This window comes from Thamnophis sirtalis, unplaced genomic scaffold (genome assembly GCF_051295495.1).
Source record: "Thamnophis sirtalis isolate CommonGarterSnake01/CBP01778 unplaced genomic scaffold, rThaSir2_p1.2 scaffold_6, whole genome shotgun sequence".
In the NCBI taxonomy this organism is placed as follows: domain Eukaryota; kingdom Metazoa; phylum Chordata; class Lepidosauria; order Squamata; family Natricidae; genus Thamnophis; species Thamnophis sirtalis.
Window position 1 is genome coordinate 118,150,919 of NW_028261386.1, and position 25,300 is coordinate 118,176,218.

Here is a 25,300-nt window from a genome sequence, read left to right on the forward strand (position 1 = left end):
TCCGGTTTTACGGCCCCTGGAGGGCTATTCGGTTCGTCCGCTCCCGGATCACCTGATTCTGGGGAGAGGGAGGGGAAAAAAAAGCGCCCCAAACCCGCGAGGTTGCGCGAAAGAACCAGCCGAAAAGAGTGAACCGGGGAGGAAAGACAAGAGGTGTGTTATTGGGTTTGACGCCTGCCAGGCATTCGCCCTGTTCTTGCTCTCGGGCCACCCCAGGGAACGCATGCAGCCGCGCGCGCGCCAGAGATTAGGCTGCCAGGCGAGAGCAAGCGGAGATTAAGCTAGAAATAGCGGCGGCTCCTCCTGGGCGTGGAAAAAAAGAAGCTGCGCTCCGCCGGAGCTTCCGCAGCAGCCTTAGCGCATCTTCCTCTCGGCCAATCCTCCTCTCCCTCCACCCGCCCTCACCCTCGCCAGCCTCCTTGCACCTGAGGGAGAGGCCAAGTGCGCTCTAGGCGCGCCTTCCCGCGCGCTGGAGGAGCAAAGCGCCCGGTGCGAACTGGGGGGAAGAGGAGGAGGAGGAGGAGGGCTTCTCGTCGCAGCTGCTGCCAGCCGGGCGGGGGCAAAAAAGGTTGCGGCGGTAGGATCGGCGGCGGCGGCAGCGGCGGGGGCCTACTCGCGACCCGAGAGCTAAGCAAAGGGAGAGGAAGAGAGACACGGCGGCGCGCGCCGGGAGGACGGGAGCGTGTTGACAGGTTCGCCGCCTTGGGTTCTTCTGCGTTCCCGGGAGTGGGGAGGGGGGGAGGTGTTGGAGGGGGGGGGCGCAAGGAAGGCCTGGCAGGCATTTAACAATCTTCAGCATTGGGTGAGGGTTGGGGTGATGGGTGCCGCTGTGTCCGGATAACCAGACGCGGCTGCTAGCTGATATCGTCGTTCCCTGCGCATTGGAAGTGGTGGTGCTGCTGCGGGAGGGGGGGGGCATTGCATTGCAGAGCAGGAAAAACCAGGGTTTGGGGTAAGGAAAGGGAGCCGAAGGAATAGGGTTTTTTTGGGGGGGTGCGATGTCGGGGTGGGGCTGGCCGAGCTATGGAAGAATGGAGCGGCCTGCGGGTTGTCTCGTCTTAGAGGAGGAAGCCGCTACTACTGCTGCTGCCTGTGCACCGAGGGTGGGAAAAGGCTCCGAGAGGGCATAATATGGCGCAATGATATAATCTCTCCTCAGACAGCGGAGTGGAAACGCAGGGAGAGCGGGAGTGGGGCGGAGGGGGGGGGGACCCGATGCTGCAGTGGAAATAGGCTGCAAGAGGAAGCCGGGGTGGATAAGTGGCCGAATGGGAGACGAGCTATTAAATTCATCCTGGGAGCCCTCTTGAGGCTCAGTCGGGAAGGCCTGCGCTTTGGAGACACGGGTGGGGGGGAGCCTTTGCTCGAGCCCTCCCTCCAACATAAATAACGGAGAGGGAGGTGGTAGCTTTCAGTACCGGGCCCGTCATATTGGTCAAGGGATGCAGTTCACTGAAGGAAAAGGAATTCCACCCCCCCCACACACACACCTTAACGTCTTTAATCTCCTGAGTCATATTCCCTCTTTATTCCCCCATCTCTAAAACATCATTTCAGTGCAAACAGTTACACAACAGAAAAGATGGGGGGTTGGGGGAAGGAGTGAACTGAGGGCTTTAGAGGGAATCTACTTTTAATGGACAAATCGTCTTATCTTTTCTTTTTCTCCTCCCCTCAATTGTTTTCCTCCCCCCTTCTTTTTTTTTTATAGAAGTGGCAGCAGTCCTAGAATTAGTTGAAGATGTCGGGTCAGACGCTGACAGATCGCATCGCGGCTGCTCAGTACAGCGTTACAGGATCAGCTGTAGCCAGAGCAGTCTGCAAAGCAACCACACATGAAGTGATGGGCCCCAAGAAGAAACACCTGGATTGTAAGCATCTTTTTATATATAGCGTGGTCTTGTGCATGCATATTTAAGCATACAGTTCAATACTTCTCGGACACTAATCTACTGTCTTGACGAAGCCCTGTGTGAGGGCCTCTTGGGAAAATGCATTTGTTGTTGCATAAGTTCTGAAGTTCTGTTTGACCATTTTCTTCATTTTTGAATAGCAGGAGATGGATTTGAATCTGGAAAACAGTGAAATATTCTTGCTTGCTTTGGTTACCTGAATTCAGTCCAGAATTAGTGTTTGGCTTAACTAGCAATACAAAAACAATTTACAAGTAGAATTCTGAACTTAGTGGTATTGAATAGTTCAGTTCAGTTCAGTTCACTTTATTTGTATGCCGCCTTTTTCCCTGGGGGGACTCAGGGCGGCTCACAGTTCAAAAGGGGTGGGGGAAGGACAAACAATTTACAACATAAAAGCATGACATCATTTAAGAACTCAACAGTCATACAATTCGAGTAGGGGTTAGAATCTTTAACCCCAGGCCAGCCGGGATAGCCAGGTTTTAAGTGCGGCGCGGAAGGTCTGGAGGGTGGTGAGGGTCTGGATCTCCACAGGGAGTTTGTTCCAGAGGGTCGGAGCAGCCACCGAGAAGGCTCTCCTCCGAGTAGTTGCCAGTCTACACTGGCTGGCTGATGGAATTTGGAGGAGGCCTGATCTATGCGATCTTATCGGTCTAGTGGAGGTGATTGGCAGTAGGCGGTCTCTCAAGTACATAGTTCTTCATCATTGTAACCTCTGTAATGATTCATTGTGTATTTGGAGTGTTGAACTAGAAAAGGCATAATTCAAGTGGATATCTTCATTATTCAGAATCGAAAACTGAGTCCTTCAACAAGCAAACTGTTGCTTGTATTATATGTTGGTCATGGTTATATTGGCAGTACAGGTAGGCCTTGTTTAGGGACTGTATGTTGTTGGAACGATGAAAAATAACTTTAGGACCAATCCTTGCACCCATGACCTTAGCGGCTTTGTAAAGCAAAGAAAGCTGAAGTAAGATTGTAAGTGCAGTTGTGATTTCACTAAGCAACCACCTCACCTAATGACCAGGTTCCTGGTCCCAATTGTGATCCTTAAAAGAGGACTACTGAATGTATGTACCAAATTTTGTAGTGAGTTTTAATTCCTTTTGACATTTTACCTTGGTCTTCTAGGATATATCAAAGTGAGTTCTCACTTCATGTTAAGTCTGGAGCATCAATCTATTCTATAGCATTCCAGATACTATTGAGTTACAGCTGTTACCATCTGTGCCCATGAGTCATAGGTTTTATAATAATTTAGTGGGTCACTAGTTCTTTTCTCCTTGATGGGAAGTCAATGCTATATATGATTTTGTGTTTGCAAGTTGTGGAGCTGAACCAGTACTAGTAGGAATGAGAAGATACAGCCACGTGCATAGTTTTTGTAACATTTTTGTCCATTTATGATCAATCTTTCCATAATCTCAAGGTGATCAAGTCTACAGAAATACATGGCAATGGCAGATTTGTTATGAAAATATAGTATCTTTCCTTTTCCTACAAATCTTTGCAAAATAGGGTATCATGTGGAAAGTCACAGCAAACAATATCTACCGCCCAGTATTCTGGGGCTCCTTTTAATTGAAAAATTTACTTTTTCTGGTCTCACCAAACAAATTAGTGTTAAGAAATCAAATCATGGTGGAGTAAAATAATTTTTCACATCACATTGTCCCTTTGAAGAAGAAACAAAATGGCCACCCTCCACATAGCACTATTCAAGAAGGAGTAGATTTTTGTGTTGAATATGAGTGTTCCAGTTTGCCAATTATACGAAAATGTGATGCCGTTTCTTTTTGGCTTAATGTGATGTGTGAACTCATTCTAAAAGAAAAAAAAATTACATGGTTTGTTGAGTTAGTCAAGCCTGAAATCTGCTTACACTTCCTTGAAATCCTTCTGGCCTTATAGGAAAGAATGTGCTTGAATATTAGGCCAGAGTTACACTCCAGTATGTGTATATTATCTCAATCGGATTTAACTTCAAATCTTAAATGGATTGGAAATGGAATTGTTATTATAATTATTTCTTTTATATTTTATACTCTTTATTTCGCATGACACATTACAATTGCACAACTGTATGGTATATTGGGATTTTGCAGGTCATACTCAAGGCAGGAGGTTCTGAAACAGCAAGTTGTGCTGTTTTTTTCTTATCTTGTTGCAGCTTTTTTTAGGGTCACAGAATTATAAGGTAGTGAACTCACAGCAACCCCTGAAGTTGTTGTTTCTTACTATGTTTCCATAGCAAGGTAATTAATATGTTGTAACTTAATATATTAAGTTAATAATCTATATAATCCTAAGCAGTCATGCATAGAGGCTCTGATTCTCCACATGTTTCATTTAATAATCAAAATAATCATTTCAAAGAAGGATAATTCAGTAAAGTTTGTTATCAGTCCATTGTTATTTCTACTTTGTGTATTTTATTCAAAAATATACTGAATTAGATTGCTAACATTTTAGTAATGCACTAATGTCATTGTGAAGCATGTTAAGTTTTTGGAAGGGAGCAAAATACTGCAATAGATACAGTTAGTTTTTGAAATTTGGACATGAGTCCAAATTTCCTGTTGCTAAGTGAGACATTTGTTAAGTGAGCTTTGCCCCATTTTATGACTTTGGAGAGCTTAATGGAAAAGCTTATTTGCATTATATTTATCACTAGTGAAGTGTAGGGTGGATTAGAAAAAGGCTTAAGGTGCCCTGAATTCCTTTCTCTTTATAACTGAAGTTCAAGGGAAATTAGTTGGGGGGGGGGTAACATTAATGTCTTCTACTTGTGCAGCCAAAATCACTTGGTGCTTTGCTATTAATGACCAGTTTTACATTTTAGCATCTGAATATCCAATTCTTTCTGATCTTTCTCTAAAAATGATTGGTATATCCATAAAGCACAGAAGCAAGATTAAAATGACAGAAATGTATATTGTATACATATAGTGATGGTAAAAAATTGAGGTTGTATCTTTAAAAATAAATAAACAAAAGCAAGGCTCACCTGTATGGTAGTTTGCGGCACTGTATTTCCATTTATGGGTGTCCCGGTTTCTTGGTTTCAGAATGAAACCAAGAAGAGCCGAGGTGGCGCAGTGGGTAGAGTGCAGTACTGCAGGCTACTTCAGCTGACTGCAGTTCTGCAGTTCGGCGGTTCAAATCTCACCGGCTCAAGGTTGACTCAGCCTTCCATCCTTCCGAGGTGGGTGAAATGAGGACCCAGACTGTGGGGGCGATATGCTGATTCTGTAAACCGCTTAGAGAGGGCTAAAAGCCCTATGAAGCGGTATATTAGTCTAACTGCTATTGCTATTGCTATAAAACAATACTAAAACTTTTAATTGTCATTTACAGGTAATGCTCAACTTGCAACCACAATTGAGCCAAAAATTTCTGTTGCTAAGTGAGACATTTGTTAACTGAGTTTTGCCCCATTTTACAACAGTTTCTTGCCACAGTTGTTACGTGAATCACTGCAGTTGTTAAGTTAGTAACACAGCTGTTAAATGAATCTGGCTTCCCCATTGGCTTTGCTTGTCAGAAGGTTGCAAAAGGTGATCAAATGATGCCGGGATACTGCAACGGTCATTGCCAGCATCTTAATTTTGATCACATGATCAGGGGCATTCTTCAAAGTTCGTAACTGAAAAGTTGTCATAAGTCACATTCCAATTGTCGTAAGTCACATCTTTCAGTGCTGTTGTAACTTTAAACAGACACTAAATGAAGTATGATAAGTCGAGGACCACCTGTAGTAATAAAATGCTGGTACTTGGGAAGGCATAAGTGCAAAATAAATGAACATGTGGTAAAAGCGTCTGGGACTTTTGCAGAAATTTTCCAGGGTGTACTAGTTCCCTTTTCTGAAGTTAAGATTTGCAGACAAAATAATTAAGCCATTGGGGTTAGTGTTTTATGAATGGCTTATTTGGTGCCATAAAATAGGTAACAATACCTAGCTAAAGGAGAAATCTGTCACTAGCCAGTAAGTTCAAAATACAGTATGGCAATTGTTAAACATAATTAATTATGATAATCATGTTTCTTTGTTTTCTGGAAAGGAGTAGAGCCATTTTGATCATCTGAGATATGAACTGTTAATGTATCAGGAGATGTAATGAAAAGCAGGTTTGATTCAGTATTCAATGAAATTTCAGAAATAGATTCTAATAATGTGTTTCTAATAGAATATATTCAGCATAGCAACCCATTCCTCAGTGTGGCTATAGGTCACACCTGGGACAATATGCATATGCAGTGGGATTTTTCTACAGCATTTGAGCAAATGCCATAAATACTTTCCAAATATTAGCCACAGGTAGTTTTGAACAGCCTACAGAAATGAAGCTGATTTCATGTAATTGAAATAAAATATGGTTAATATGGTGACTCTTCAGCCTTCCATTGAATAACATTGAATCCCTTATGTCGTATTAAAAATATTAATCTGATAACATATTTTAGACATCATTCCAAGATATCAGGTCTGTCTGTGGCACTGAAGCCTCAGATTTTGAACCTCTGCATCTGCTTCTTTGAAAGTAATCAACTCTAGTGGTTTTAAATACACTGCTAGAGCCCTGTGGGATTCTCCAGTTGGTATGATTAGTATTTCAATATGACATTTACTCAGGTAATTGAACAGGCATCTTTTTTCCTTGACAGATTAAGGTAGGTTCTTGGCAATAAAGTCAACAGGCATGCAGCTACTGAACCTGAGTGAACATGGGTTAAAGCAATTGGTTTCAAACATTTTCAGGCTGCAGAATCTTTTAGTCAAAAAAGAATATTTTCCCCAAATCCCTGATCGAACAGCAAAGGAATGAGTTGTCATGAATGCAAATGCCCATCCATACTACCCCAGGACTTACAAGCATTGCCCTTTCTGCTATACCTTAGAAAATCTGGAACCCACATTTGGCAATTTTTCTTTTGGGGAGGGGGTTCCTTAATTTCTCATAAAATTTCTATTAAAACTCTAGGGTTCAATTGATGACACATAAAAGAAAAACACTGAATTAGAGCTCTTTGTGAAGTCTGTTCCGTTATAATGAGCGTGATTCAGTTCCACAGCATTTTGCAGTGTCATCTGGTGAAGCTCTTTTATATACTGAAATATTTATTATGATTTATTCCGGAAAGGGACTTGGCCATATTCTCAATGGTTAACTGTAATAATTTGCAAAATCCTTCAAGCTAAAAATGGCTCCTATTTAACACGCCATTGTTGATGGAATTCCATTAGAACGGAGATATTCATTGTCTGCTCTGCTTGAGTTCGGTTGAGGTTTAAAGTTTTGGAAAATACCCTTGGATATGTTTACCTTACCTCTTGCATGTATGATAGCAATAGCAATAGCAATAGCAGTAGACTTATATACCGCTTCATAGGCCTTTCAGGCCTCTCTAAGCGGTTTACAGAGAGTCAGCATATTGCCCCCAACAATCTGGGTCCTCATTTTACCCACCTCGGAAGGATGGAAGGCTGAGTCAACCCTGAGCCGGTGAGATTTGAACCGCTGACCTGCTGATCTAGCAGTAGCCTGCAGTGCTGCATTTAACCACTGCGCCACCTTGGCTCCTTGAGGCCATCCTTTAGCTTGCTAGAATTTAGTAAGGATGAAATTGCTACAGAGGTGGGTTCCTACCGGTGTGGCCCAGTTCGGCTGAACCAGTAATGGTATGGTGGCCTGGGTTGCTGGAACTGGCAGCGACCCAGGCCTGCCGTGCCCCAGAACCGTTTCCCCAGTCACCGCCATCGCCGCCACCATCTTGGTTTTTTTTTAGTTTTGTGCATGTGCAGAACAATTTTAATTGAACTGCGCATGCACACGCAGCACACATTCAGTGCAAAGCGCGTGCATGGGCAAACCAGTAGTAAAGCCAGCAAGAACCCACCCCTGAATGGCTAATAGGAACCAAGAGAATCTATTCCTTGTTTTGAAGTGAGATTGTATTGCCATCCTGAAAAGAGGCGGCATTGGAACATCCTTGAAGAAATCTTTGGATTCAGAAGTAGAGGAGAACATCAGAGTAATTAGTATCATCCTTTTCTTAAGGACGGATTGTTAGATGACTGGTTAGTGACAAACTCTAAATACTCTTGGAAAAAATGATTTAGTCAGGCTAGGTGACATTGCTGAAAGAGTAGATACAACCATTAGGTTTCACTTGGGCCTCCCATAAATCTTCAGTAACCTTGAGCATGGTATATGTCTGGATGAACTGTCTGGAATGAGAATAGAGTGTTTTATTTATAGTAATGCAATTTCTACTTGAACATCCATTACCAAAAAGTTTACTGTTTTATATTTCTTGGCAATTTATACTGAGCCCTGATAAGCCCCATGGTTCACTTTCTCCCGCAGTTGTAGGTAAACTTTATTTGGAAATAGAAGTGAAAATGTTAAATGAGGATGGCCACCCAATTTCATTTCTCCTTCTCATCTAACCCAGGTGGATATCGATATCTGAGCAGAATAATGGACTGGATGCGAATTGATAAATTGAAGGTCAGTCCAGAGAAGGAATTACAAGTGGTGGGTGGTTCATTCTCTAGTTGAGCCTTTTCTGGAAGGAATCTCGTTCTATTTTATGGAAGTGCTCCTGGATCCATTATTACAATGAGAAGAGCAGATAGATTCTGTTGTTTTGAGTTCTGAATGAGATGTATGAAATGTTTTCAAACTTTAGTTTGTCCAAAATAACTGCCATGGTTAGATGCTTCATTAGCTGCTTGGTTCCAAACCCTTTTCTGTATCCAACTCAAAATATTAATGTATGCATTTAAAATCTGAGATAGTTTGAGGCCAGAATCTAATGGAAGATCTTCTCCTCTGTATATCTGACCAGATCCTTAGGCTACCTGCCAAGATTCCTTTGCAAATATCTTCATCAAATTGCACTGCATATTCAGGTAGAAGAGGAAACACCTCTTCGTTGTAGTGCATCATCTTTGGAAGTGCTTCCCAATTTTTTGTTTGTTGGTTTATTTTGCCCAAAGGAAAGACATTTTGCATTTTTAAACAGATGGGAAAGATTGTGTTACATTTTTTTACATTGTATCCTTAGGTTGATCATTGATGTTGCTTTTATTGCTTTTATTATTTTAGTCTAATGCATATCTCTCAAAAAAAAAACTTTGGTTAACTGATCTGACTAATTACATCCAAATAAACATTTGATTATTTTGTCATTTGGTTCATTGAAGCCAACTTCCTAATAAGTATATTCAGGATAGCTGTCTTGTTTCCAATGTTTTGATTTTATTAGACAATGATGGCTTGGTTATAGAGCCAAGGTGGCGCAGTGGTTAAATGCAGCACTGCAGGCTACTGCTAGATCAGCAGGTCAGCGGTTCAAATCTCACCGGCTCAGGGTTGACTCAGCCTTCCATCCTTCCGAGGTGGGTAAAATGAGGACCCAGATTGTTGGGGGCAATATGCTGACTCTCTGTAAACCGCTTAGAGAGGCCTGAAAGGCCTATGAAGCGGTATATAAGTCTACTGCTATTGCTATATTCTCTGTTGTCGATAAAAATGTGAATTGGTAAATTTGTATTTGCAACACTTTCCAGCAACAAATTATCTGACAAGATCGCATTTGCAGACCATGGTCATTTAAGTATTCTATAAGATCAGGCTTGCACCACTTGGCAAGGGCAAGGGGCCATTTTAATAAATCAGAATCAGTTGTTCTGTGGCTAGTAAAGCCATTGGACTGCAGGAGATGGCAGCAAGGGTTGGAAGTGCTCAGCAGCTTGTTTTTTAGGGGTGAGGATGTAAATTTACTACTTAAAAAAATAGACAACACTTTCTTGCTTTGTAGGCTTGCCTAAGAGGTTTACTTTGACGTGCCTCAAAGTGTTAATGATGAAACTGAAAGCCAACTCTTAATCCATATAAAATTTGCTTCCAACGTTCTAGGCTCAGCCTCTCCCAGAATGGAGACAGTCTAAAACTATGATTTTGCCCATAGCTTATGTTGTCTTAAATGTTAATCGTAAGGAAGTTAGTAACTCCATGGTCAATATCCATGGTAACTTTGAAGTAGTTAGCCAGTCATAACTTCCTGTATCTCATTTCTATAAGAGCCGAGGTGGCGCAGTGGTTAAAATGCAGCACTGCAGGCTACTTCAGCTGACTGCAGTTCTGCAGTTCGAATCTCACCAGCTCAGGGTTGATTCAGCCTTCCATCCTTCCGAGGTGGGTAAAATGAGGACCCGGATTGTTGGGGGCAATATGCTGATTCTGTAAACCGCTTAGAGAGGGCTGAAAGCCCTATGAAGCGGTATATAAGTCTAACTGCTATTGCTATTTGTGAAAAATACAAATCCATATCTTCACTGGCTAGTCCCAGAGACTCTATTTGGTGGAAGAAAAAGTAGGCTTATTTTTGGGTAACTCTCATTAGATGCATCCCCAGGCAGAAATGATACTCAGAACCAAAGCTAAGATAAGGAGAAGCTAGAGGTATTCAGTTTCATGTCCCATAGTTAAATGACATACTAAGGTTAAGCACAGAATAAAGTAGTATTGTCATCCGAGCCAGATTGTTGAGTTCTAAGTGGAACTATACAGTTTTGCTTAATTACCAATAATATATGTTGTGTTGGTTCAGACATCTATAGAGATTATCAGTCATCCACGTTATGGTTGTCCCAAAGGTGCTTTTTCAAGAGGCAACTGGACTTTCTGGTTTTTCTTTGAAGACAGTTCACTTCTGATCCAAGAAGCTTCTTCAGCTCTGACTGGATGGTGGGAATGGAAGAATTTATACTCCTTGCAGACAGCTGGACATTTGCATTCTTTTAGAGAGTGGTTGAGGCCACCTGGAGATTTATCTGTGTCCCCAGGGTCACCTGTGTAGTGCAAATGGATGTGGGGCCTTCTTGGAATGTTCAGATGTTTATATAATTGTGTTCAGTAAGCAGTGAACTGTATAGGTTTGTGCTTTGGAATTCTGTTCTTATATTGTCCTTTCCATGAGGCCTTAATTTACTATAATTTATCATGGTTCCACCACAAAACCGCGGAGGACAAAATCGCGCTCGACGAAAGCGCGCATTTGACGTCATCACAGTGCGACGAAAACATCGCGCTGTGATCGATAAATGTAAAAATAAAGCGAAAACCTTACCCTAACCCCCCTAAACCTAACCCTAAACCTAACCCTAAACCTAACCCTTAACCTAAGCCTAAATCTAACCCTAAACCTAACCCTTAACCTAACGCTAAACCTAACGCTAACCCTTAACCTAACGCTAAACATAACCCTAACGCTCTAAACCTAACCCTAACCCTTAACCTAACCCTAACCCTAACCCTAAACCTAACCCTTACCTTTATGTGAATCGGCTTGCTTTAATTTTATTTTTATTTCAATTTTTAATTTTTTTCGTCGCGCTATGATGACGTCAAATGCGCGCTTTCGTCGAGCGCGCTTTTGTGGACCGTGGTTTTGACGGGTCACGTTTATCATTACCTAATGTACATGCAATACTCTTATCATGTGATTTATTTGGTTTCCTGTGATGTGCAGTTCTTCCCCATTATTGTAAAAATGGAATAATAGTCCAGGCAGTTGTTAGGACTTCAAGACACAAAGACACTCCCCCCCAAACTAGTTGTAAAAATGGAATAATAGTCCAGGCAGTTGTTAGGACTTCAAGACACAAAGACACTCCCCTCCTCCCCAAACTAGTTCTTAGATTGCATTCAAATGACATTTAAAGCCATTGCTTAACAGGTAAGCCACAAAATAAGCCTTAGTTACAAATTTGTGCTTTAAATTTTTACATTAACTGCATTACATCCAATACACCTGTGTTTGGACAGGTTGCTAAATATAACTGCAATTATATGGCTTAATGAATTATCAGGCATTCTATATGGTTGCATATGAAGCATGGTTAAAAAACTTGGTGAGGCATATGAAGCCAGACAAATTGGAAATAATGGACATGAAAATTAGGTCGAGGCAGCATATTGAATCACTGCAGGCCATTGCTTAATATCATGGCTTGTTCTCTTCCTTCTAAGCCCAGTTTATTGGTTTAGCTGTACCAATTTTTTTAATTGTAGAAAACAGTGATATAAAGCTGTATGTTTCTGTACGTAATAGTTTATAAGACTGAAGTGTGTATTGCTATTGAAATTTAAAAGAAAGTAAAGAGACTGCAATTGAAATACAGTTTAATATTTAACAGGAGTTTTAACTACTCTGGTCAAAGGAATTGCCTGTAAAAGGAATTATCCAAAGAAGAAATAGGTAATGTTTTTATGATCAAGGAAATACATTTGAAAATTAATTAGGGTCCTTTGAAAGCAAAGTATCAGAGATGTTAGGTAGCATATTAGATATATTATGATTGCTTCCTGATTCTTGTAGACATTTCTCATATCATTAGTATTGTTTCTCAAGGTATCTCTAATATAAGCTCAAAGCAGCATTTAAGTAATAAATTTGTACAAGTTCTGACTAAGTGTATTAGGTTTTCATGTCAGAAGAAACAATAGCATTTAGCAATAGCATTTAGGCTTCTGTACCATCACCACCCATAGCACTTTATAGCATTCACTGGGTGGTTTACAATGAAGAAGTGTTATTTGCTTATTGTTGACTTGGGGGGAGGGGCTATTTAAGTTTATTTGTTGGATATATATTATATAGGACAGAGGTGTCATTGGGGGACGCATCAGGGTAGTGTTTGACCACGGGGGTGGGGAGTGGACATGGCCAGCTCGAAGTCACTCATGTTGGGAGCGCCTCCGGTGGCCCAGGCGGGGCTGGGGGCGGATCCATTGTCTCCAGCAGAGGAAGGCGAGACCAGGGAGATGGCCAAACCCTTGTCCTCCAGAGGAGCCTTGCTGTCCCTCTCAGGCCATGCAGACAGTGGTGCAGGCTGTCCAGAGCCGTAGGTAGCAGAGGGCAAGTGCCAGCCAGGCCCTTGAGCTCCCAGGGCACAGGGACTCCACAGCCCAACCCAACCCCACTTCCCTGAGGAGGGGTGCTCTGCTGCACTTATCTGCTCGAGGCTGCTGCTGCTGTTCTCACTCTCCTTGGCCAGGTTGCTCATGGTGTGTGTGGGAGAGCAAAATGTATGGGTCAAAGGGAGACCCACTCCTTCTCCATGCAAGTAGACCCAGCTTTGTAACCAAAGCATCCTCAGCAGTAGGATGGGAGACCACCAGGAGAGGTTGGAAGGAGGAGACAAGGGGATGGCGAAAGGGAAGCAGGACTGTTAGTGGCCAACGGACCCTTCCTTCCTTCCTTCCTTCCTTCCTTCCTTCCTTCCTTCCTTCCTTCCTTCCTTCCTTTTCTTCTTTTTCCTTCCCTCTTCATTCTCCTTTCTTCTTCCCCTCTTTCCTTATTTTCCTTCCTTGCTCTCGTCCCATCTTTCTTTATTTTTCTTTGTCTTTCCTCTTTCCCTTTCTCCTTTCCTGTCCCTTCTTGAATGCTCAAATGCAAAAGGGGGAAACATTTTCCCTTTTGTTTTGTTTTGATTTTAGTTTGTTTTGCTAGCCCTCTGCCAGCAAAAATGGAGCTTGGGGGGCTGTGCACAGTCCCCCTGGGCCCCATTTTTGCCCAGGATGACCCCCTGCAGCCTTCTGCCAGCAAAAATGAGCATGGGGGAGCTCTGTTTTCACTGGCAGAGGCCATCCCAGCTGAAAACAGAGCCTGAGAGCTCAATTTTTACTGGCAGAGCAGAGGTGGGTTTCAGTCGGTACGCACCGGTACCCGCTTACCGGGTCATAGAATTTAGCATGCCTTCCCGTACCGAGGCTTCCGGAGGCCCCATACTGGAACATCCCCTCCCATGGCCTGCCCCCCCCTCTCACTCCCCCCGCCCATCTGTCTGCACCATGCTTGCCCCGCCCACTCATTTCCTTTGCCGGACTCAGCTGTTGGAAGAAGCCCTTGCTTCCTTCTCTTTGACAAACGCCTTGCAAAACCGGGGGAGGAGAACAGACTTCTTCAGACGAGCCCAGAAAGGTTGCTTTGCCTCCTTCCCGCACTACAGGTGTGGCCTCGAGGGGAAGATGTCCTACCAAGGCAACAACATCCCTTGATCACAGTGAGGTGAAGCGCCCTCAGGCATGTTCTGTCAACCTTGGGCGGCCGAAGCAAGTGGGTGGAAAGCTCCAAAAGTCCGACAAGAAGGGGAAGGGGCGCCTGGTGGGTGTTGCAGCTTCCCTTTCAGCCTCCGAAGCCACACTCAGCCAGCTCAGCTCCCGGGGATGCTTTCTTGGCCAGCTGCTGATTTATAAACAGAAATTAACTACCTTCTTTTAAACTTTCCATTTCAATGAGAATTTAAGACGTTTTAGAAAAATTCTCATTGAAATGGAAAGTTTAAAAGAATTTAGTTAATTTCCGCTTATAAAGGTCACGTGGCGATGGTGCGCGGGCTGCCGACCGACCCAGTGCTTGTCTAGGGTGGCGGGGCTATCTTGGAGCATCTCCCAGCCGGGAAGGGGCGCCAGGAGAAAGCGGGCCCACCAAAAGCCCAACTGCAGCCGGCAATGGGGCATGAAGGAGCGGCCACCCAGCAGAATTGGGAGCGTCCCTAGGTTGGTGGGCTGGGGGGAGGTTGCACGGACTTGGAGGCGGCGGGGAGGCCAGGGTCGAGGCTGAGCACCTGCAACAGGCGGCAACATGCCACCCGCAGCTCTCAGAGGAAGTAGGCAGGGAAGCGAGCCCCGGGCTCATCTCTGCCTCCTTCCTTGAGAGCAAAGCTCGAGTCTGCCCACAGCAACTCCCTCACACTCGCAGCCAATGCAGCGGGGAAAGGGAGGAGGAGCCCAGCCATTCATGCTTAATTATTTGGCTCATTGGGTGCCCCAGTGCAAAGTTGAGCAAAGGTGGGTGACCACCTCTCACCTTTGCAACCTGAAGACTGGCATTTCATCTCTGCGGCACGAATCGGGCCTCAAGTCATGGCCTGCCTGCGTCCTCTTCACGCCTCTTACAGCTGCCGCCTGCCGCCTGCTCAGGGAAGAGGGGGAGGCTTCGCTGTCCCACTTGTGTAAGACAGGACAGGCAAGCTGGCGGGTGTGTGACTCTGCCCAGGAAAACGTAGAAGGTGCGAAATCAACTCTGCCTGAAGGCGAGAAGGCCTGGAGCCCCCCCCCCCCATCAGCAGAAGCCTCCTGGAAGATTTTGGCTGGCATGTGCCTTCAGGCAGAGCTGATTCGGTGCCTTCTACATTTTCCCGGGCAGAGTCGCACGCCTGCCCACCTGCCTGTTTGTCTTACACAAGTTGGCCTGGAATGGGTGAGACCATCTTTGGGGAAGGGCCATTCCTTCTGCTCAGCTTACGCATTTGAAAAGACCCCGCAGTTCCATGACCGCAGCTGATCCCTTCCTGGCCAAAAGGGCGCTTTTTCAGTCCCAGCGGGGTTTCTGGAAGACAGTGGCCGAAGCAGCTTCTCTCTCCTCCTCTTGCCAGCCGAAAGAAAAGCCCCGGGGAATGGGCTCTGCATGCTGCTCTGCCGGGCTGCCATAGCCAATCCTCCATTAACCATTCCCATTTGCATGTTGAGCCGTTTTTCTTCATCTGAAGGCTTCAGAAAAGCCTCCTGAAGCCTCTGGAGGGTGACAAACGGCCCTAGGGGCAACCTGGAAGTCTGTCCTCGAACTTCCATGTTGCCCGTAGGGCTGTTTTTCGTCCTCCGGAGGCTTCAGGGAAGTCGCCTGAAGCCTGTGGGGGAGGCCGTTTTCACCCTCCCCAGGCTACTTAAAACCTCTGGAGCCTGGGGAGGGTGAAAAACAGATCCACCATGCCATTGTGTGCCAAAAACAGGGGGTGGTGGCGGGGGTCACGTGCATATTATGGGGGGCATGGGCACATACGCGGGGGCCAGCACACATGAAATTATGGGAGTGGGCACACCCGGGCACGATCCCCCCCTTGGCACACAATGGCAAAAAGGTCAGCCATCGCTGATCTAGGACTTACACTTCCCTAGCTCTCTTTTCCAGCCAATTTGATTGCAGTGAATAATAATACTTAAATGTGGGCTAATATTTTAATATTGATAGGACAAGACTATTAGGAATAGAATGCAGGGAAAAAAAACAGGATAAATGCAAAGTTCTATAAAACAAGACAGTAAAAATAATAGTAGCATAAGGGTTTAAAACACAGCTCAATGGAAAAATAGTCTGATCTTGGGACAATAGCTATTCTGAAAATGCCAGGATATGCAAATGCCTTTAACTGTTTTTTAAAACAGTTGGACTAACAATGTTTCTTACTCAGTAAAATAGAATTTGGGATATCAGAAGGACATTCTGAGCCACATCTAAGAGTTGAGGCCACAGGTTGTGGTCTCCCCTGATTTTAGCTCATTACTTGGTTAATACTGGGAGAGGCAGTATTTTATATTTTTGGATCCTAAGCTTCTTAAGCCTTTATCTAGCCTTGGTAGCTCACAGGTAGCCAGCCCGTCAGTTCAGCAACCTGTATTATGTATCCTTTTCAGCCCTCCTCTAAGTAACAAGCTAGTTCTATGAAGACTGCAAATTTGGGCTTTCAAGTCAATGTTCGTGAGTCTTTTTTCCCAGTGGTGCAGAATGTATTATAGCATCAATTATTGAAGCTAAGCTATCCCTATTCAGATAGGGCTGGAAATGGTTCGTCAGCCATAGGCGTTTCTTCTTATTGAGGCCTGCTGTGCCTCTGCTGACAGTTTGAAATCAAGGAGAACCCCCCAAGCTAGTTATTTGTCTGTGCATTTGCTAAAAATGCTCGGTTTTTCCCCCCCCCCATGAACAATTGAAGTTCAGTATTGCAAGCATTCATGTGAAGAGCTAGATGCAGCCGTAGCTCCCCGATTAGTGAAATCCACAAAAGAAAACCATATGTATGATATACCGCAAGAGTTTTTAGTAGTGCGTGATTCATTTAAATTGCTAAGGGTGGAGGCAGACCTGATAGGCTGACAGAAGTATAATAGAATCTTAGAAATAATATTACGAAAGTGATTGGGTCTTTAAAAAAAACCATTATAGATCATAATGCTTGTAAGATTCTATTATAGCTGGGGCAGCCTATCAAGTCTGCCTCCACTCTTAGATATTTAAATGAATCTTGCACTACTAAAAACTCTTGCAGTCACCTTTTCCCTTGCTTATTATTAGAGATCATTTCTACTTGTCACCAATGAGAAGGTAAGTGAACTTGGCTGTTTCTCTTATATAATACCATGCATTTGTGTTCACTTTTCATGTGTGACTGCAGACCTGAACAGAGAAAAATGGGGAAGAGCACATTTAAGATTACTTTGTGATTCAGAGTTCGGATGAAATCATAGCTACGGTACTGACACAAATTTTTAAAATAATTTAAACAGAACAGTATTTCTTTTAATAGGAGAAATAGAACAAAAACCTTTGGTGCAATTCAGATTTGAATAAAGTACCTGCATACCATGAATGATGCATCTTGTGCTCTCTGGCGGTATTTCTCATACTTTTTGCAATTGCAGATCAATAAATAAATGTTCAAAAAATATGGGGACCACCTAGATCCGTGATGGCGAACCTATGGCACGCATGCCACAGGTGGCACGCAAAACCCTCTCTGCGGGCACGCAAGCTATCCCCCCAGCTCAGCTCCACCTCACATGCGCACATGTCAGCTGATTTTCGGGTCTCTGCCGCACATGCACAGGGGGCGGGGTGTGTGCAGGAGATGTGCATGCATGCATGGGGGTGGGGGTTGCATGTGCATGCATAGGGGGCAGCGGGAGGACGTTTTTGGTTCCAGGAGGCAGCAGGGAGGCCTACTCGGCCCAAAATGGGGCGCAGGGGGGATTGTGTGTGCATGTGTGGGGGTGGGGGGAGCACAGGGGATCGTACATGCATGCACAGGGGGGCGGGGGGTGTCAAGCACACATTGCCTTATGAGTGAGGGTGCGCATGCACTTTTGGCACTCGACGACAAAAAATGTTAGCCATCACTGACCTAGATAAATAAAAACAAAGGGTATGTTTTCTTTAAGAATATGTGAATTCCCATTTAACAGAATAAGAGAGTTGGAAGGGACCTTGAAGGTCTTCTAGTCCAACCCCTTGCTCAAGCAGGAAACCCTATACCACTTCAAACAAATGATTGTCCAATCTCTTCTTTAAAACTTTCAATGTTGGAGCATCCACAAGTTCTCGAGGGAAGTCTAGCTGTCAGGAAATTTCTCCTTAGTTCTAGTTTGCTTCTCTTCTTGATTGGTTTCCATCCATTGCTTCTTGTCCTGTTTTTAAGTGCTTTGGAGAATAAATAGGTTGACTCCCTTTTCTTTCTGGCAGCCCCTTAGATACTGAAACACTGCTATCATGTCACCTCTGGTACTTGTTTTCAGTAACTAGACATACCCAATTCCAGCAACCGTTCTTTATATGTTTTAGCCTCCAGTCCCCTATCATCTTTATTGCTCTTCTCTCTCTGTACTCTTTCTGGAGTCTCAACCTCTCTTTAACATCATGGTGACCAAAACTCGATGCAGTATTCCAAGTGTGGTCTTACCAAGGCATTATAAAGTGGTATTAACACTCCATGTGATCTTTATTCTCTCTCTCTCTCAGTGTAGCCTGTGTTGGCTTTTTTTAGCAGCTACAGCACACTGCTAGCTCATATTGATGTGATTGTCCACTGAATTTCATTTTGTTGGATAAGGCCCAATGCTGAAGTCGGTCAAGATCCTTCTGGATCTTAAGCCTATGTTCTGGAGTGTTGGTTACTCCTGCTAGTTTGGTATCATCTGCAAATTTGTTGAATTCCCCATCTATCCCCTCATCTAAATCAGTGATGAAGATATTTAAGAGTACTGGTCCTAAGACAAAGCCTTGGGATACCCCACTGCATAGTTCCCTCCATGTAGATGCAGTTCCATTGAGCACTACACATTGAATGCGGTTGGAAAATAAGTTACTGTAGTACTACAATGATTATTGTTGCAATTATGCATGCCTTCCCATTCTTTCCATTTAAAGGCCTTTTGAAACAAAAATGTGAAAGGAAATTTGATTCAAAGTTAAATATAATAATGTTTAGTATAAACTTGCTAGTCAAGAATATTCTTCAATATAAATTTCATCAGTAGTATGGTTCTGGGGAAGATTGGTTCTCCAATTCAATGATGATTTTTGAAATATTCATAATTGTACTTTATATTCATATTTTTCTTTTGGGTTGCATGTGTTAGATCACAGTCAGTGGTGGGTTTCAAAAATTGTTCAAACCTACTCTGTGGGTGTGGCCTCCTTTGTGGGAATGGTTTGCCACCCATGTGACCGGATATGAAGATGCCGACGACACTTGTCAGAACCACCTTAAATTACCTCACACACAGCACTGGCATGCATAAGAATATGATGTAAACTTGTTTTTTAAAAGGCATCTTTGGTTTGTGTTAAAACAACTTCAACACACGCAATGTTCTGATTGCATCACAAACGCAGTAATCACCCTTACCTTTCACAGAGGCACTGAGTTTTATAAATATGAGCATGTTAGTCTAGAATAATCATATCCAAGGACCAGTGGTGGGTTTCAAAAAATTTTTGGAACCTCTTCTGTAGGTGTGGCCTGCTTTCTGGGTCCCCTGGTGGAACCTCTTCTAACCGGTTCGGTGGATTTGACGAACTGGTTCTACCCAATAGGTGCAAACTGGTAGGAACCCACCTCTGATCACAGTTCACCAAAGCACAGCATAGGGTAGATTTGACAGCTGGTACAGTAACTGCATTTCAGGTCAATGTTCTGAATTTTAGTATTGGTTCTACCGAATAGGTGCAAACTGGTAGGAACCCACCTCTGATCACAGTTCACCAAAGCACAGCATAGGGTAGATTTGACAGCTGGTACAGTAACTGCATTCAGGTCAATGTTCTGAATTTAGTATTGCATTATAATTTCTAGTTTTCAACCATTAATCCATTTTCATGATCTTGCTGATCGGTGGTGAATGTGGGGTGGCTGTATTACATCACATGGTAGCAGACAACATTGTTCTGCAGTGTGATTTTACACTTCAATGCTATACTATGGAAAAATAGAAGCAGTCCATTGGCTTCTGCAATTGTACTACTTGTGGGTGTACAGCCTGTGATTGATATGAGACTCAAACCTTGGTCAAAACTGCTGAGAACAGCTGTAGACCTGCAATGAAATAGGACCAAGACATCAAGGTTATTTAAGGATATTATCAAACAAGCTTTCTACCATAGTAGGAAGAATACCAAACTGGTTGAAATTTCAGAAGAATTCTGCTGTTCATTGAAGTGTGTGCTTTAATTTAAAGGTCAGGGAGAAACAAATTGTGCCAGTAGCTGAAGACTCCAGGGGATTCCCTGCTCAAAAAAGTCATAATAGAGGAGCAAGCAATCCAGATTCAGTTTTCTTGCTCCAGATCTACCTCCGAAACTAGGGTACGATGGCAAAATGTTCAGTGAAAGCCCAGAGATATATACTTGATGCTTTGACTCCTACTCATGAGAAGGAAACAGTGTTCAGATTAGGATCTGAATGGAAATGCTAAGGAAAAAGGCTAACCTAGAAGCTTTCTCAGTTGGAACTTAGTCACTACTGCTGAGATCATTTCTTACAGTCTTCCATGCTAATTTTAAACCCTTATTTTGGATCCTACATCCTTTTAATGAGTTTGATCCTCGTACGACTTGCAAGTGAAAGGAAAATTAAGGCATCTGATTATTCCCGTTCCTTCTCTATTTGGCTAATAATCCAAATATTATCTTTTACTATTTTTTTACGTCTAATGAGAAATCATAAACAAATTCAGGCTTTATATCTATACATGTACAGGATATGAATAAGGGGGTTGAGGTTTACTAATCCAGACAATTTACATTTCCCTGTTGAGACAGAGGTGGGCAGTAGACTTCTGTTTAAGTTTTCTTGAATAAAGTACTGCATTTTGGGGGGTATAAGACCACCTTTTTCCCCTCAAAAAAAGAGGCTGAAAATCTGGGTGCACCTTATACACTGAATACAGCCTTTTTTGCCTCCCGAAACTTCGCCCCCTTCACCAAAATGGCAGTGCATAGCTTTTAGGAGACTTTCAGAGTGCTCCTGGGGGCTGGGGAGAGCAGAAATGAGCAAAAAACAGGGTGATTTTTGCTCAATTTTGCCCCCCGCAGCCCCCAGGAGAACTCTATGAGCCTCCTAAAGGCTATCCATGCCCTTTTTTTGACATAAAAAGCCCCCCCCCGGAGCACTCTACAAGCCTCCTAAAGGCTATTCATGCCCCTTTTTTGGGGGGGGGAAAAACAGGCTGGTTTTCACGAAAAACGGGCCGTTTTTGGGAGGTCTGCAGAGTGTGAAAACTTTTTTAAAAATTTGCCTCTTCAAAACCTTGGTGCGTCTTATACTCCGAAAAATACAGTAGCACTTATAAGTTTACATATAAGCTGTGGCGATGCAGGAGTTAGAGTGCAGTGTTGTAGGCTGACTTGCTGCTCAATGCCAGCAGTTTCATTCTGACCGGCTCAAGGTTGACTCAGCCTTTCATCTTTCTGAAGTTGCTAAAGTGAGGACCCAGATTGTTGGGGGCAATATGCTGACTCTGTAAACTGCTTAGAGAGGACTGTAAAGCACTATGAAGCTGTATGTAAGTCTAAATGCTATTGCTATTGCTACATGAAGTATAAAACTGCTTTGTCAGATTTCCTGCTTATGTGAAGTTCAGTAAATGGCTTTCTATTGAACATAGGGAAATAAGCTTTGAAAATTGGGGTGATATAGAGTGAGCCTAGTGTGTGATCTATATGCTTCTAACATCTGTTTCCATGCCTCCTCTTCAGAAAAATACCTGTGTGGGACTTGGTTCCTCTTTACGCAGTGGTAATCTAGCAATATAAAATTTTCTGGGGGAAAATATTCTCAAAATACTAGGGGTACTTTTTTGTCTGTTTCCTCCTTTTTGTTTCAATATAGAACATAAGGTATTTTTTAACATAGAACCATTAGGGAAACTCTTCCACTTGTTAAGTTATTGTAGGGTAGTTTGAGAGAACTAATCCATGTGTTCGATAGACACTTATATTTCCCACTGTATCTTGATATTGACTACACTGGCCAAGGATGCTGAGCATCAGATCATCTATCCTTTAGCTGAGCTTCATTAATATGATGAGCGAGGTTGACTGTCATCATTGAATGATGCTTTTGTTGAGAACTCTGAATTAAATTACAGAGTCTTATAACACCTTCAAATATTAACAAATAATAATCAAGAGTTACCCTTGTGGCAAATAAATTTAATAAAGCAATAGCAATAGCAGTTGCACTTATATACCACTTTACATTGCTTTACAGCCCTCTCTAAGCAGTTTATAGAGTCAGCATATTGCTGGGTCTATAAACTGGGTCCTCATTTTACCCACCTCGGAAGGATGAAAGGCTGAGTCAACCTTGAGCCTGAACTGCCAAAGTGCAGGCAGCAGAAGTAGCCTGCAGTACTGCGCCACCATAGCTCATAAATAAATAAAATCACAATTTTCAATTATAAAAATGCAGTTTCCATAGCTAATTATTTAATTAAAAACGGTGTGGTTCAGTTAACATTCTTTTTAAATCTATTTTTATTTAGTACATTTTGGAGCCACTTATCTCCCTACTATGAAGTACAATATTCTTCCTCTGCAAGTAGACTCACATACTGACATATGATCGATTTTTACATAGTCTGAACTTGTAGGAAATTAAGGCTATCATCACTAAATCAGTAGCAAAATTTAATTCAAAGCGGGTGCCCATTATTGGCTGTTCTATTAATGGTTCTACTCTAAAAAAATGTCTGAAAAGTGTGTATCCAAACAGCTTTTAAAGATAATACGCCCTCTGATTTTGCCTAGAATATAACTCTCCTCATTAAAAGATACATTGATTTTCAAATGAAAGGTAAATCACTGCTTAATAGCTAGTGCTTAATTATTTTGCCAGAAGTTGTTATATCTCTATTTTGATTAAAAATAGAATGATTACAAATACTTCCACTATAAATGGAAGCACCGTTTCATTATGAAACATTATGTAAATATACCACTTCTGGAGTGTAACCTAAACATGATTTGAAAGAAATGTTTGTGCAGCATAAATGCCTAAAGCATATATATTCCTAAAGTAGAAAGCTATTAATAGAATATTTACTCCTTCAACATTCAGTTATCCCTTGTTTGCTCGGCAACACTGATTCATAGTATTGCAGTGGATTTCTGTGATCTGTCTGATCTGAACCCCCCCCCCCAATTGTTGCTGGTTAGTATTTAAATTAGAGCAAATGTAATTGCAAATTGAATTTTAATTAAAAGTGCTATGATATAGAAGACTGTGCTTTCTCAAACTCCACATTTCCCACTAATTTTCTACATGCGAATAGTTCTTGACTTACGACCACAATTGAGCCCAAAATGTTCGTTGCTAAATGAGACATTTGTTAAGTGAATTTTGCTTCATTTATGACCTTTCTTGTCACCGTTGCTAAGTAAATCTTCAATTAGTAACATGATTGTTAAGTGAATCTGGTTTTCCCATTGACTTTGCTTGTCAGAAGATCGCAAAAAATGATCACATCTCGCTGGGACACTACAACAGTCATAAATGTGAGTCAGTTCCCAAAGCATCTGCATTTTGGTCACCTGGGGATGCTGCAATGGTCGTGAGTGAGAAAAATGGTCGTAAGTCACTTTTTCAGTGCCGTTGTAAATTCAGACGGTCACTGAAGGAATTTTTGTAAGTCGAGGAGTATCTGCATCTTCATTTAATTTAATTTACATACATTTATTTCTATAGTTTCCATCTCTTTCCCCCCCCCCCTGCACGTTCTGTTTATTTTTTAATAGCATCAGTAGGTATTCCATTAAAAAAATATTATATAAATAAATAATGAGTAAAAAAGAAGCAACACAAACAGTAAGCAACAAGAGATAGCAAAATAAATTCCTTTCAAGCATTTGCCAGGATGTATGGAGAGTTTAAAATTGAGAAGAAAAGTGTGCACAGCTGTCAGAATTATCCAGAAGCTGCATTTACTGGTTCTGGATCATGTGGAGAATTGTACTGATGGTCAATTCTGTTATGCCTCCCATTCATGATTATATTCTATATGTAATTTGCAACCTTCTGGTAAATATATGAAAAAGCTTGTAGTGGATCAGGGGTGGGATTCAGCCAGTTCGCACCTATTCGGGAGAACCGGTTGGTAACTTTCTAAGCAGTTCGGAGAACCGGTTATTGGAAGAAATCTCTTGTTTTTCCCCACTTTACAGGGCTAATCCTGTAAGGAAGGCAGGAAGGAAACATTCTGGTGTTATTTCTAGCCTAATCTTTATTGCCCTGCTTACAGAAACTGCCTCTCCAGTTAACCCTTATTACCATTGTAACAACTAAGGTGAAGTGCCCATCATCCTGAGGGACATTGACTTGGCCACGCCCACATGATCACATGACCACCGAGCCCCGTTTACCCAGCTGGACATTAGGGCAGAGAACTGGTTGGTAAATTATTTGAATCCCACCACTGTAGTGGATATATTGTAGCTCTGATGGGGTCAGATGAAGTGAGTTTCAGCATTTAAAGACAACCGCCACGGTGGCGCAGTGGTTGGAGTGCAGTACTGCAGGCTACTTCTGCGGACTGCTGGTTGCCTGCAATTTGGCAGTTCACATCTCATCAGGCTCAAGGTTGACTCAGCCTTCCATCTTTCCAAGGTGGGTAAAATGAGGACCCAGATTGTTGGGGGCAATATGCCTACTCTAAACCACTTAGAGAGGGCTGTAAAAGCACTGTGGAATTGTATATAAGTATAATCGTTATTGCTATTGTTAAAACTTTTAGAGTCTGGAAATTTCTGTTTGCTCTGCCAGAAAAGAAGCCAAACTGAAGAAGAAAGGAAATTAGGATATTATCTGTTCAAATATGCGGTCAACAATATTTGTTTGGTTTGGTTTTATTAGCATTTGTAGGCCGCCCTTTTCCCTGAGGGGACTCAGGGCGGCTCACAGAAAACCAGGGAGAGGGGAATACAACATTAAGACAACAACATATAATAAAATAGTAAGCAACATCCATTCATCATTCGGGCGGGGTAGCGATTCTTATCCCCAGGCCTGACGGGCGAGCCAGTTCTTCAAGGCTATGCGGAAGGCCTGGACGGTGGAGAGGGTACGAATCTCCACGGGGAGCTCGTTCCAAAGGGTAGGGGCTACTGCTGAGAAGGCCCTCCTCCTTGTAGTTGCCAGCCGACACTGGCTGGCCGATGGGATGCGGAGGAGGCCTAATCTATGGGATCTTATAGGTCGTAGGGAGGTAATTGGCAGAAGGCGGTCTCTCAAGTATCCAGATCCACTGCCATGTAGG

General features: G+C 42.9%; 1 protein-coding gene across 1 annotated transcript in view; it reads left to right on the forward strand.

Annotated features, from left to right (window-relative positions):
- The first annotated feature begins 340 nt into the window (after positions 1-340).
- SNAP91 (synaptosome associated protein 91) overlaps positions 341-25,300 on the forward strand; it is a 98,644-nt gene continuing 73,684 nt past the window's right edge. The window contains exons 1-2 of the mRNA XM_087718811.1: positions 341-692; positions 1,712-1,871. Of these exons, the coding sequence (XP_087574937.1) occupies positions 1,742-1,871 (130 nt within the window). The 5' untranslated portion in view covers positions 341-692; positions 1,712-1,741. The remainder of the gene's footprint in view (positions 693-1,711; positions 1,872-25,300) is intronic.